This window comes from Ictalurus furcatus, chromosome 4 (genome assembly GCF_023375685.1).
Source record: "Ictalurus furcatus strain D&B chromosome 4, Billie_1.0, whole genome shotgun sequence".
Classification (NCBI taxonomy): domain Eukaryota; kingdom Metazoa; phylum Chordata; class Actinopteri; order Siluriformes; family Ictaluridae; genus Ictalurus; species Ictalurus furcatus.
Genome location: NC_071258.1, coordinates 10,343,577 through 10,359,273, shown reverse-complemented (window position 1 = coordinate 10,359,273; position 15,697 = coordinate 10,343,577). Strand labels below are relative to the sequence as shown.

General features: G+C 38.7%; 1 protein-coding gene across 1 annotated transcript; it reads left to right on the top strand.

Moving 5' to 3' along the window:
* The first annotated feature begins 1,159 nt into the window (after nucleotides 1–1,159).
* On the top strand, nucleotides 1,160–14,831 carry panx2 (pannexin 2). Its single transcript, XM_053622871.1, has 6 exons — nucleotides 1,160–1,842; nucleotides 7,620–8,153; nucleotides 10,073–11,184; nucleotides 11,671–11,803; nucleotides 13,541–13,729; nucleotides 14,536–14,831. Exons 2-6 carry the CDS (start codon nucleotides 7,925–7,927, stop codon nucleotides 14,829–14,831), a joined length of 1,959 nt encoding a protein of 652 aa, XP_053478846.1. The 5' UTR covers nucleotides 1,160–1,842; nucleotides 7,620–7,924.
* The last annotated feature ends 866 nt before the right edge of the window (nucleotides 14,832–15,697 follow it).

The window sequence follows — 15,697 nt, the reverse complement described above, 5'->3', positions numbered from 1 at the left end:
TAATTCAACACTGGAGATTTTGCTGGGTAGCCTACAGAAAAGAACAACAGTTTGGGTCACATCAATCATTTTTCATATTTTTGGATAAAATGAATCTATAACATGTTTTCTCTTAAACAAAATAAAATTAATATGTTTATCAAAACCCAACCCAAAAATGTCTTAAATTACACTCATTCCCATTTTAAACTTTATTACTTTTTTTATTATTATTATTTATAACAATTAAGTCTTAAGCTTTCCACACATTCACAATTACATCTTACATCATCCTGTACATCCCTCATAACTTTATGATCACACTGTCAATGTGGAAACACACCAAATCATATTGTATTTTTAAAAATATTTCCCAAGCGAATCACAGGGAAATTTCCTAAAATGTTGAATATTTAAGCATTATCGCCTGAGCAAGAGAAATGTGGTTATACCAAATATTGATTCTGATTTGGCCGCAGGGTGAGTGCGATATTCAGAATAACCACATAATTGCTAGTGAGATATTGCTTTTATACAACAGTTTTATAAACAAGTGATATTTCAGACACAATATGGCCAAAATTTCTCTTTACTTTTGCTCTGCTACTGGAAATAGGTCCTGGATAAGCCACACTCACACTCACTTTATAGCACATTGATTATCTGGCAAGCGAGATCTAATTGATTTGTACATTCCTATTAAAGGTGATTCTGGTTAAATTTGCATCCCTTCTTCCTTTTCATCTTCAACTGACTAGCTTTCATATTTTAAGTCAAAAGTATAATTTACTGATGATGTCGCTTACACTATTGTAGTAACTGTACTTTACTTTGGATGATGTGACTGATAACATCATTCAAAGAGTAAAAATTTGTTTTTTATGTCGTACACAAATTTAATTCTATGAAGCCTCAATTGTATAAATAAATGTATAGTATTTTTTATTTATTTATTTATTTATTTATTTATTTTACATTTACAAAAAACAAATATTTCCAATGAAGCCTACTTCTAAGAATGTGAGCAATCAATTGGGAAAGGCTGACTGTGATATCTAGGCTATTGTGTAGAAATAAAACGACCCTATTCACCTATAGTATCTTGCCATAACAACCAACAGCATGTGTTATCCATGTATTATGCTGATTATAACCCATATTTTCACTGTCGTTGCAAAAATCCGTCGCAGTTTTGATGCACGTGGTTACTTCAACGCGAAATCCAGCTGCTGCAGCGGTGTAGTGGAGTCTATATTTGGAAACAGTCGTAATGCGCGTCGCCCTAACCGGTATAAACTGGTTTGGGAGGGGGTGGGGTGGGGGGGATGACATTATCGAGATAGAAGCCGTTTGTCTAGGGACAAATGAACTCCCTTTTAAACAGGGATATATCTAGAAATCAGAGGATATCAATAAAATAACTGCCGGCTTTTTTATTTATTTTTTTTTATTGAGCTTCCCCATTAATAAGCAGGCTACTGCTGAGTCTGAATAAGCAGTATTTGTCCTAACTGTAGGCATGTTTGCTAGATCAAGCCTATCGTGTCGAATTGTCGTATTTGCTATAATATAGTCTGCAACCTGTAATGAGCCAAAAATATTGCCAAATGTATGGATCGATTGCCATTACTGAAGGTCACCGAGCGCTGCTTAGTGAACGAGGTAAGAAGGAGAGACAAATACAAATGCGCGACCCAGGCGATTCTCCTTGAAGTTTGTGAGGATGAGAAGAGATGAGCAGGAGAGAGGAAGAGTGAAAGATTCGCGGGAGAAGGCGGAACAAACCGGTGCCCGGATACACGCTATAACCGCTCGCCCGCACTGCAGATTAACTCTTGACTCCCCGAGGGATGCTCAATACTGGTAAGTAAAAAAAAAAAAGGCACATCACATACTTGGTTTTGCATCTGTGCTCGTGGACAGGTGTGTCTTTTCTACGTGACGTTATTTGTTGCTGAGTTCAGGTAGACGCAAAGCGCCGGGGTACGGATGTGGCTTTACTGTAGAGGTGAGAGGTCTGGTAGCCGCTTTCAATTTTGACTCTTAATGTCAGGCATATTATACAACAACCTAAGCTACAACGTGTCAGTCAAAAACGTCCGGACATCATCGCGCGCTTAATCCTCAGGACCATGCGGTCCACTTCAGCACCAGGGTTTGGACAGCTCCAATCCAAGCGTCACGCGCTATCTGCTCTTCATTCTCATTTCAACTAATTTCCTGGCTTTCGTATGTTCTAGCAGGACAGAATTGCTCTGAACAACACATCTTTAAGTTTACAAATATGACTGCTTATAAGCCTATTAATATATATATTTATACTTTATACTTTTGTGACTGATATTGACTCTGATATCTTGATAAGTGTAAGTCTACCATGGCCACTGACGAAACTAAACCAGGAATCAGTCCCAATAGTTTCTAGAGAGGTTTCTTTTGTAAATATAAAACATTTTTAGAAACACAGCAATGTGCTCCCTAATGTTGTGTGTGTGTGTGTGTGTGTGTGTGTGTGTGTGTGTGTGTTGCATGTACCCTCTGATTCAGAATAAGTTAAGATGTTGTGTAAGTATAATGAACAAGCATCACTCAGAAATTATATAGATTTAGAAGATTTGGTGGCATTGTGGTGGTCTCACAGCTCCAGAGTTCCCAATACAATCCTGAGCTCGGGTTACTGTCTGTGTAGAGTTTCGCATGTTCTCCCCATGTTCATGCAAGTTTCCTCAGGGTTCTCTGGTTTCCTCCCACCTCCCAAAACATACCAGGAGGTGGACTGTCTATTTTAAGTTGCTCCTACTTAGGTGTGAGCATGCATGTTGCCCTGATGGATCACATCTCGGCTTGCGCCCAGTGATCCCCTCAAAGGCCCTGGATCCACTGTGATCCTATAGGATATAGCATATCCATCCATTCATTTTCTATACCGCTTATGCTACACAGGGTTGTGGGGAGCCTGGAGCCTATCCCACGGAACTTGGGTATAAGACAGGGGACACCCTGCCAATCCAGAGCACAATTACACACACATTAACACACTACAGACAATTTGGAAATGCCAATCAGCCTACAATGCATGTCTATGGAATGGGAGAGGAGAAAAAGCATGGGGAGAACATTCCAACTCTTTGCACACAGAGCGGAGGCAGAGATCAAACCCCCAACTTTGGAGGTGCAGGACAAATGTGCTAACCACTAAGCCACATTTCTTGAAAATTAATAAATTAACAGTGAAAAGTGATTTATGGTTTGCATTACGGAGGTCAGTTTACCCTTGGCCACCCAATGGCATTCTCCCCGAAGAGTTTACCCACACAAGCACTCTTCAATAGCATTAAAGTAACATACTATTAAAGAGTGTTTTGAGTCTGGGATAGTCATACTGCTTGTGTTTTAAAAGACAATTTTTTTAATTAATATTTTTTACACTATGAACTACATTTTGTGGTTGAGGCTGGGTAAAAAAGTATGAGGCTGGGTAAATTTATCTAGGACAAGTAACCATTTGCATTTTTTGAATATATAGTGAACACAAAGTTTATATACAACCCCAATTCTGAAAAAATGCTAATAAAAGCAAAGAGGAGTAATTTGTAAATGTACTTTGACAAGGTATTTGATGTTTGACCTAATCAACTGCATCATTTTTTGAAGAGAATTGTTTATTTTGAAATTGATGCATGCAACATGTTCCAAAAAAGTTGGGACAGGGGCAGTTTAGGACTAATAGCAATGTGGCAAGTTGAAATAAGAAGGTGATGTGAAACAGGTGAGGCAATCGTTTAATTAGAGTTTATAAGGAGCCTCTAAAAAAGGCCTAGTCCTTAAAGAGCAAGGATGGGTCGAGGCTCGCCAATCTGCCAGCAGATGCTTCAGCAAATAATCCAACACCTTGAGAACAACATTCCCCAAATACAAACCACTTCTGAATGCACATGATCTGTGATCCCTCAGACGTCACTGTCTTAAAACCCGTCATGCGTCTGTAATGGATATCCTGACATGGGCTCGGAAATACTTTGGTAAACCTTTGTCAGTCAGCACCATTCGCCTCTGTATCCACATAAGCAAGTTAAGGCTTTACTATGCAAAGCAGAAGCCATACATCAACACTGTCCAGAAGCACCACCAATTTCTCTGGGCTCGGTCTCATCTGAGATGGACAGTAGCACAGTGGAATCGTGTTTTGTGGTCCAACCAGTCAACATTTCAAATAGTTTTTGGACAAAACAGCCGCCGTGTTCTCTGGGCCAAAGAGGAAAAGGACCATCAAGCTGTTATCAGCATCAGGTCCAAAAGCCAGCGTCTGTCATGGTATGGGGGTGTGTCAGTGCCCATGGCATGGGTAACTTGCCATTAATACAGAAAGTTATGTACACATTTTGGAGCAACATATGCTTCCATCCAGAGCAGGACAACGCCAAATTACATTCTGCCCAGATTACAAGTGTATGGTTGTGTAAGCAGAGAGTGTGGGTGCTAGAATGGCCTGCCTGCAGTCCTGACCTGTCTCCAATTGAGAAAGTGTGGCGCAAAAATTGAGCATTATGAAGCGCAAAATAAGGCAACGAAGGCCCGTACAATTGCGCAGCTGAAGAAATGCATAATAGATGAATGGGGGAAAATTCTGCTTGCTGAACTTAACCAACTGGTGTCTTCAGTGTCCAAACGCTTAATAAGTGTTATTAAAAGAAAAGGTGATGTTACACAGTGGTAAACAATCGACTGTCCCAGCTTTTTTGGAATGTGTTGCAGTTATCGATTTGAAATGCGTGTATATTTTCAAAAAGAAGTAAAACATCAAATAATGTGTTAATAATGTGTTTTCAATATAGTACAGGGTGAATTGAATTTTCAAATGACTTTTTTTGTTAGTTTTTTTGCATTTTCCATACTGTCCCAAATTTTTCGGGTAGTATTTCTGCCTCACAGCTCCAGGGTAACTGGTTTGATTCTGAGTTAATAATAATAATAATAATGATAATGGTAATGATGATAATAATAATAATAATAATAATAATAATAATAATAAACTTTATTTTATAGAGTGCCTTTAAAAGCAGCTCCTCAAAGTGCTGTACACAAAATAAGCAGTACACAGAATTTTTTTTTATAAAAGTTGATAAGAATAACAACAACAATGATAATAATAATAATAATAATAATAATAATAATAATAATAATAATAAAAGTAGACATCAGCAGTCAAATGCAAGTTTAAAAAAGTAAGTCTTAAGTTGAGCTTTAAAAATGCCATAGGCCTGAGCTTCCCTAAGTTCGAGAGGAAGAGAGTTCCAAAGGGAAGGAGCATAGACAGAAAAAGCCCTGTCACCCGTAGATTTTAAGCAGGTTTGTGGAACAGTTAACAAATTACACTGTGAGGAGCACAGTCTGCGATTTGGGGTGTAAGGAATTAATAAGGCAGATAAGTAATGAGCCAAGCCATGTAATGCTTTGTATGTCAGCATCATAATTTTAAAATCGATACAGAACCTGACCGGGAGCCAGTGCAAGGACTCCAAAACAGGAGTAATATGAGTTCAGGTTAAAGTGTGTGTATAATTTTGCATGTTCTCCCTTGTCTGTGTTGGTCTCCCCTGGGCTCTTCAGTTTCCTTCCAGCTCCTAAAATCATGCTGGATTTGCTACTATAAATTGTCCTTTGGTGTGAATGAGGTGTATGTACATGGTACCCAGTGGACTGGGATCTAATCTAGGTTTTATTCCTACTATGACCCTGACCAAGTTACTGAAGATGACTAAATGCAGTAAGGTACTCTAAACTGCATTCTATTATTGTAAAAAACAACAACAACACAACAACAACAACAAACAAAAACGAATCATACATACATGGGGTGCAGAGAAAAAAAAAAAAAAAAACCTTTTTGTGACATTTTCCTACTTTTCCCCCAGAACATCAGATATGTTTTATTGATCCATAGACACTAAGCAAGTTAAAATGATTTTAGCACAAAATAATTTTAAAAAGGACTTGATTTTAGCTCTCTCTAAAAGACAACATGTCTGCAATGTGGTGCAGTGGGTAGCATTGGCAGCTCACAGCTCCAAGGTCTGTAGTTCGATCCTGAGCTCAAGTTACCGTCTATGTAATGTTTCCATCTTCCTCTCATCTTCTTAAAGCATGCCAGTAGGTGGACTGGCTACTCTAAATTAGCCTTGCATTTTGAATTTGTGTGCTTGGTGCCCTGTGATGGACTAGTGTCCCATTCAAGATGTATTCCCACTTCATGATCAGTTTTCCTAGGATAGGCTCTGGATCCACTGGCAATAAAGTAATTACTGAAGATTATTGAATGAATAAACAATGAAAAGAGATTTAGGGTTTGCAATAGGGAGATTATTAGGCCCACGTGTAGCTAGAAGTAATCTTTCTGATCACATGGTTACTCTGGATGGTCTTTCTGTTTCATCATGTGCAGCAGTTAAAGACCTTGGAGTGATTATTGACTCCAGCCTATCATTTGATGCTCATGTAGATAATATTACTAGGATAGCCTTCTTTCATCTCAGAAATATTTCTAAAATAAGAAACATATTGTCACTACATGATGTGGAAATACTAGTTCATGCATTCGTCACCTCTAGATTAGATTACTGTAATGCCTTACTGTCTGGATGTTCCAGTAGGAATATAAATAAGCTCCAGTTAGTCCAGAATGCAGCTGCTAGAGTCCTAACTAGAACTAGAAGGTACGACCATATCACACCGATATTATCAATACTGCATTGGCTCCCAGTAAAATCTCGCATTAACTATAAAATACTTTTATTAACCTATAAAGCACTAAATGGTCTCGCGCCACAATATCTAAGCGACCTTTTGGTTTTATATAATCCGCCACGCCTACTTAGATCAAAAGATGCAGGCTATTTGACGGTACCTCGAATAGTGAAGGCTACAGCAGGGGGAAGAGCTTTCTCTTATAGAGCCCCACAGTTATGGAACAGTCTTCCTATTAGTGTTCGGGACTCAGACACAGTCTCAGTGTTTAAGTCTAGGCTTAAAACGTATTTGTTTACTCAAGCCTACCCTGACTAGATTCTGTTCTACTACTTCGCAGTCATAATAATCTTTTTTCTCCCTCTCTCCTTTTGCCGAGCCCCACATGAATTTATGGAGATACTAGAGATCCAGATCCTTTCTGCCTCTGGATGGAGCTCAAATCTTCTTTAATTCCAGACTGCTGGGACTACGGCTGCTCCTAAGGCCATACAGACTTCATATAATCCATAATGAACTTTTTCACACTATCTGTTGTTACCCAGATGAGGATGGGTTCCCTTCTGAGTCGGGTTCCTCTCAAGGTTTCTTCCTCTTAAAACATCTTAGGGAGTTTTTCCTTGCCACCGTCGCCACTCAGTGGCTTGCTCAGTTGGGATAAATTCGCACCTTTAATATCTGTATACCATGTTGATATTTCTGTAAAGCTGCTTTGAGACAATGTCTATTGTAAAAAGCGCTATACAAATAAAATTGAATTGAATTGAATTGAATTGAATTGAGATTATTTTGCCCCTGAACATCCAATTACATAATCTCTGGACACACACAAGCACACCTTCTACAGTTATATCTTTCTTAAGTCTTTCTTAATCTGTGTCTTTTGTTTTTTACAGGTGTAATGTGAGGAAGGACTCTAAGCAAACCTAACACAAATTCACACTGGATTTTATGCCATTATACATGGATTAAGCACAGCATTGAACATGCATCAGGAGCAGGATATTTGGCCAGTAGCAATGGTTCTACTGTGACTGTGTCTGTCATAATCCAAAAATATAGAGCCCTCATATATCATCACCATCTAGAGTGTGATGGACAAGAACCTTTAGCCAATAAGGTGGCAGGTTTGAGGGTGAACTGGTCAACTGTTCAACCAGGTGCATCGTGGATTTAGCTGTGGGTGGGCTCCAGTTGCCGGATGCAGAACCTCTTTGAGCAGAACTTAGACATGGCCACCGCTCTGCTTGCAGGGGAGAAGCTGAAGGAGTTGATCCTGCCTGGTTCCACGCAGGATGAGAGGGGTGGTGCACTAGCTGGACTCATGGTGCAGCTCAAACTGGAGCTGCCCTTTGACAGAGTTGTCACCATAGGAACGGTCATCATCCCCATCTTATTAGTCACTCTGGTCTTCACACGGAACTTTGCAGGTTGGTGCTTTGAGTTCGGGTTTTCTGCAGATCTCAATTAAATGTAATTGATTTGTAGGTGATGTCAGCCTGGGTTACTGAGAGATGGAACTGAATATGAATCCATTTTTCAGAACGAACAGATAGAGTGTTCAAAAAAAGACACAGAGGTGAATTGGGACTGGGATTGCACCACACACACACAACAAAAAAAGTTGTGGAGGTTTTTTTTTCTTCATGCAAGTGTGAGTAAGCTGCCAGATGTGAAGCTGACGGGACAAAGAAGGACCGCATTTGTTAAACATGAAGGGGAACACACTGAACAATGCATTAGTAATTGGCTGGTCAGGGTCATGGTGGATTAAATTAAGCTAGGGGTTTAACTAAATTAATTAGAAAATATTGCAGGCAGGTACAAACAAACATAATAACTGTGTAAGCAGGATTAAAAACAAAAAACAACAACAAAAAAAAGACAGTCATGTGTACAATTTGAGACCAATTATGAACTTGAGTGATTGAGTGAGCTGATATTGAGGAAGTGTCAGAGCCAGAATTCACAGATCATTCTGAGAGTGCTGCCATTTCTAGGCCATGCCCACTTCAAGTTTAAATCCAAATACAGATATAGATATTCAAGACTCAAGAATCTAACTTATTTGTCACACACAAAGAGTTACACAGAGCATAGTCTGTTCTCAGTGAAATTTTGTGCAAACTGTGCAGCACATTATGAGGTAGACGTAGACATAAAATAAACACACACACACACACACACACACACACACACACACACACATATATATATATATATATATATATATATATATATATATATATATATATATATATATAATTAGCTTGGAACTACCATGTGGTCCTTTTTTCTTTCTTACAGCCTGAACAAGTGGGCTATAACACAAGGTATGCTCAGGTAGTAGAATAAAATAAGATATACTGTAATTGTAGAAAATATAGATATATTTGAGATAGATCCCAATCCAGATACAGATACAGATGTCATTGTGTGTACTGCAAACACATAATGTACTTCTTTCAGACCAAACTGAAATAAAATGAAATATGCCATTTTAAAATGATACAATCACACTACTATTCACAGCTTTATTGTGTTTCACCTGAATCGGGCACCTGCTGGCCAGCATTATAGAGGGGTTAAGTGTACAGTGCTCATTTTTTGAGTATTAGAAATCAGTGAAGAGATTAAAAAATACGGAGGGTAACAGAGTGGGAGCAAGAGAGTGCGTAAAGAGTATGAGGAAGTGCACAGAAGAAATGGGGACTTTAAGCTAAATGCTGAGTCAGTTTGACTGCATAGCAGTAGAAACCTGCTGTGAAGTAGCACAGAGGGGCTAGAAGAGGATAATGGGACTCAGGATAGGTTATTAAATAATCTGAATAGACGTTAGTAATAGGATAAGATGGCTCCTACATTTACAAAGATTGAAATGTTACGAATTTCTAATAATGGGTATCTGATGTGTAGGTATCTGCAATTTTATACCTTTATTTAAAATATAAAACACTATAAAACACTAAAATATACACTATAAAACACTAAAATATAAATGGCAGGTAAAATAAGTCACTGTACTGGAACCATATGCTGTATACCCTTGCACCCACAGGAAATAATGTTTTGTTGCTAATGTACAAATCCTTTCACACCTACAGTATTACATCAGAATTGCTAGCATTCCTAACGGCAGGATTGGCTCCTCTGCTGTCAGATTATGTACAGCATAATTTAACTACAAGAAACTGATGACAGAGGATTCTCTAGAAGATGGTTCTCAGGCTGACACAAGATAATTCTGTTAGGATATTTTTGTCATATGTGGCATACAAATCATCTTGTAAAAGGATACATTCATAAAAGTTGTTTCTAATGCCTTTTTGCTCCTATGATTCTGTTTCAGAGGAGTCAATATACTGTTACACCCCACACAATTTCACACGTGACCAGGCCCTCTATGCCAGAGGTTACTGCTGGACAGAGCTACGTGATGCTATTCCTGGTGTTGATCCTGAACTCCGACCCTCTCTGTTTGAGCATAAGTTTCTGCCCTATGCTCTGCTAGCATTTGCTGGTATCATGTATATTCCAGTACTAAGCTGGGAGTTCCTTGCGTCCACACGCCTTACCTCTGAACTCAACTTTCTCCTCCAAGAGATTGACAACTGCTACCACCGTGCAGCTGAGGGCAGAGCACCCAAGATTGAAAAGCAGATCCAGTCCAAAGGGCCTGGGATCACTGAGCGTGAGCGACGGGAGATCATTGAGAATGCAGAGAAGGAGAAAAGCCCAGAGCAGAACCTTTTTGAAAAATATCTAGAGCGGCGAGGGCAAAGTAACTTTTTAGCCAAGCTTTATCTAGCCAGGCATCTAGCCATTATCTGCCTCAGTTCCATTCCCATCACCTACCTAAGCACATACTATGCTCGGCAGCGGCAAAATGAGTTCACGTGCATGCTGGGTGAGCCACCTGACATCAGCAGCATCCCTGAGTTGCGCCTCAACGTGAACTGCAAGCTGCCAGCTGTGCAGCTCCAGCGCATTATGGCTGCTGTTGACATTGCACTGCTCTGCACTGTGAACCTCATCATTTTAGTTAATCTACTGCATCTGTTTGTGGTGCGCAAATCCAATTTTGTATTCGACAAGTTGCACAAAGTCGGCATCAAGACACGGCGGCGTTGGCAGAAGTCTCAATTTTGCGATATTAACATCCTGGCCATGTTCTGTAATGAAAACAGGGACCACATCAAGTCTCTAAATAGGCTGGACTTCATCACCAACGAGAGTGACCTTATGTATGACAATGTGGTGCGACAGTTATTGGCTGCATTAGCTCAGTCCAACCATGATGCCACACCAACTGTTAGAGACTCTGGAATTCAGACAATTGACCCCAACATGGATCCTTCTGTACTGGGGGTTGGAGAAATGGGAGTAGAGACAGTTATCAAAAGACCACGGAAGAAGATGAAGTGGATCCCTACATCTAACCCTCTACCACAGCCATTTAAAGTAAGCTAACATGATTCTGTTTATACCTTGCCTATGCATGCCACTGACCAAAAATTATTTCATTATGCAACCAGGAAGATGGTATTGCATATGTTGCACTGGATACATAAAAGAAACTAATTATGTTGCTCCCACCTATTCTAAAAAATGGACAGATTACATCACCTCAGTATTATGCAGATATTATTTAAATGGTAATGTTCCTGCTTAATTTGCAAGCTAATTTTAAAGCATTTTTGCACTGAGGACCTAGTGCAGCACTTAACAGACGTACTTTAGCAGAAAGGTTAGTCGTTACAATGCATAAGCTTAGTCGAAAAATCATGCTAGAATATGTTTGGTTGTCCCTGTCTCAGTGAATTAACTATTTTAACATTCTAAACCTATATCCGTATTTCTACCTTGACTATTACAAGTAAACTCTCTTCTAACTATTCTAGTTCAATAATTAAAATAAAATTCATTTTTGTTTGAATGATTATCCAGGAACCTCTAACTTTGACACGGTTGGAGAACAGCATAAAAGCAGAAAAACCTAAACCTTTGCGGAGGAAGCCTGTACCAGATAACATCATTGCTCCTATACTGGACACCAAGAGCACACAGCATCCTCCTCAAGGTAAATCACAAACAACTGGAAAACACCAGACAGCAGAATGGTTTTTAAGATCAGTTTCTACTCCTGGATTTCAGACCTTCAAAACAAAGTGCATAGTATGATGGTTTACACATTTAACAGTTCCTGGTTGGGGTTTTAATGTGATATTGTGCTTAATGTATGTGTGATGGCCTGGGAAAACCCACTGTATGTTGCTTTGGCTGAATCCTGGCAAAAAAAAAAAAAAAAGGCAAAAAAATATTAACTGTTGTGGTTTTTTGATAGAAAAGTGGGTTTTTTCATATAGTAAACTTTGAAACCTCGACTTCTATCAATATGTTTCAACAAAAGAATGTGTAAATGTTTGGACATTTTAATCTTAGACTATCTTTCTGCAAAGATCATAGTGTAATTTTCTCCCTTTTCGCTTTTGGGGGGTAATCAGACTTTAGTTGTGATTGAGATACATGTTTAAAAAAAAAAAAATGAGAGAAAAGGAACCTATTTCAGTTCAGTAAACACAGTAGAAATTCACCATGTAAAGGGCACTAGAAACTTTTGAAACCCTAGAAGAGCGTTCTCAATTGTCCTTTCAGTAGTTAAGCATTATTGATTTAATAAAGGGGTACAGTTTTCCAAGCTCATTATGTTCATGGTATTCAAAAGTTTCTAAAAGGTTGGGCTGTTTCTAAAATGATCTTCCTGCAATGTTCTAAACCATTCTGAATAGTCTGAATGAACATTTCTTTCAACTAAAACAGTACTTCAATACTTGAACATTTGAATGTTTTTAATCAAACATTCCTAGAACATTTCTCATGACATTAAGAAAACATTCTGCTATAATTATTAATTGGATTGAGGTATAGGACAGGGAAATACGCTGGCTGTTTCTCAAAAAAAAAAGAACCGACTTGCTTTCTCGTGAAGACCAGTCATGCCAAGCTACCTTGAAAGAACGAACTCGGAAAGATAGGAGGACATAGAACGCATCTTTGCAAGAATTGAGATGTGCTGTGAGCTTTCTGTTCTGCTGTGGATTGTCCCAGCACATTTCTAGTAGTAGGACAGGGTCCTCATCTCTTCAGTGCTCTGTAGGTAATATGTATCAGCTGGTTAATAGATTTACTGTTAACTGGCTGATTAACCAAAAGTTAATTAAGCATGCTTTAATGTAGTAAGCTCTCTATTTGCAGCTGCGACCTCACGTTAACTGAAAACCAAGCTAACAAGTTTACAGGTACCTCAGGATAGAAGGTAGCGTAGTTTAATTAAAATACTTCTGAGGAATAAATTTGATTTTTCAACAGCCTCATATATACAGTATCTCAATCTAAATCACATATCAAAATCATTCTTTTTAGATGCTTATTTTGATTTATTTAGATTATTGTCATTAAAAAGATGATTTCTGGGAGTTCAAGTGGGTTTGGTGCGCTCAGGTCTGCAGATGATCCATTCTCGATATCAAGAACACATCCTGTACCTGGTACTTGCGTTTTTGTGTATTGGAATTGAACTTTGGCGGTGGATGGTGACGTAGAACGAGATCACAAGGAGGCAAGATCGCATAAGAACACATATTGAGAAACGGCCTCTGTTGTAGGGTTTTATGTTTCTAGATTTGACTATTTTTCTGAAAGGAAAACACTGTTGATGGGTTCTACATAGAACCTAGATCCCCTAAGAGTTCTATTTGTGACCTTTAGATAACTGAACTGATTTGATCTTGTTTGTTATGACTCCTGAAATCTACAGAAACCAACAACAGGACAGAGAAAAAGCACACTCGTAATTTCTCCCTGGATGTCCATCCGTACATGTTGGCCATCCAGAAGCCTAAATCAGAAATGAATAATCCACAGCCCCCAGCTGCTGACCATCCTCTGGACACTACGTACATAGAGGGCACACACACTGTAGTCCATGTCTCCTCAACACTCACTGGTAATTCTTTTCTTAATTATCTAATGAATAAAACATGATAAGGCATGCTGTTATAAGAATGCTTATAACAGTGCTGCCCAACATGAACCCCCAGCATGCAACCCTGAAGTTGATTATTTTCCAACAACAGAATGCCCTGAAGTGTTTTATTCCTCTTATAATACCGAAATTTGCCAAGTTACAGTTTTTTTAATTCATTTTTTTTCAAATGACTTTTATTTGTTTATAATTATGGAACGTCCGCAAAGCAAGTTAGTTCCTGTTCTCTCTCTCTCTCTCTCTCTCTCTCTCTCTCTCTCTCTCTTTCTCTCTCTCTCTCTCTCTGGTATGACCAAAAAATGCAGCTTTTAAATAATCGTACAAGTCCCTGTTTAAGTTGTTTCTATAGAATTTGAATGAATGCATTATCATAAACCTTGCACACAGAACTATTGTCAGAGTTACTGTTATAAAAAGTTAATCAACACCTTCTGACAAATTAGGATTTGAGCATTCAAAAGCACTGTTGTGTAAGAGTGCTTAGCATTAGGGTTACAAAATCCATTCAGCTGAACACCATTCTATTCATTAGACATTAGACTAACCTTTGATTTTTAAGTCTGTCAGTGGTGGTTGTTCATATAAAAAAAAACAAAATGCAGTGACAGGACTTGTTGTAATAGTTTAGGAACAGGGATGTATATATATATATATATATATATATATATATATATATATATATATATATATATATATATATATATATATAAAGCTATTATTAATTGTTTTTTTTTGTTCTGGCTTCATTCTCTTCTTAAACCCTTTAGAAAAGAATGACCCTCCTCCTCAATCCACCACGAGTGCATTTTCCACTGTGACCCTGTCCACCACCTCTTATATGAATGGACGAACATCTAGTTTGCCTCCTTCTGAATCACCCAAAACCAATGAGCCTCTCATACCAAACCCAGAGCCTGTAAGTCAGCCTGCATCCTACAGCTGTAACCCCTCACATCCTCTGCTCAGCATCCACCACACTCTCTATGAGGAGGAGGAGGAGCAAGACCACAGAGACACACTGGTGGAAAGACCTGGCGAGCTCATCGCTGCTGGAGAGTGCTGAAGACACACACAAAAAGACAAGCACATGTTCACACCTCTCATCGTTTGACCTTAGCACCAAGCCATAGAAGGGTAAATTGTTTATAACCACCTCACATGGAGCAGTAACCACACTATATCACCTACTGTGCTTAAAGTAGAAACATTGAGGTCAGAGAGTTGTACTGTTCACCAGGGAGAGGGACAGTGAATTGATTGGACATACAGGTATTTAGAAAACATCTTTCTTTGCAAGTAGATAACCAAGTATAATGAAACATATCACTCAAGAGTAAGAGGTCATTTCCCTGACTAAGTGCAAACACTGGTGCTTATTTGTGCTCACAACATAAAAAAAAATTCAATAAGAATTATGTTGTGCTTTATACACCTCAGTGTACACGTCTTACAACCCCAATTCCAAAAAAGTTGGGACACTGTGTAAAATGTAAATAAAAACAGAATGCAATGATTTGCAAATCTCATTAACCCATATGTTATTCATGTTAACAGAACATAGAAAACATATCAAAGGTTTAAACTGAGGAAATGTACCATTGTAAGGAAAAAATAAGGTAATACTGAATTTGATGGCCGCAACAGGTCTCAAAAAAGTCAGTGTTACTACAAAGAAACAGCTGGAGGAACATTTTGCAACTAATTAGGTTAACTGGCAACAGGTCAGTAACATGATTGAGTATAAAAAGAGTATCTTAGAGAGGCAGAGTCTCTCAGAAGTAAAGATGGGATGGTGCCCATTCCATAGGCACTAATTCACCCCCATACAATCAGAGATGCAGGCTTTTGAACTGAGTGCTGATAAAAAGTCGAATGGTCCCCGTCCTCTTTAGTCCTCTTTAGTTTAGAGGATGCGGTGTCCATGGTTTC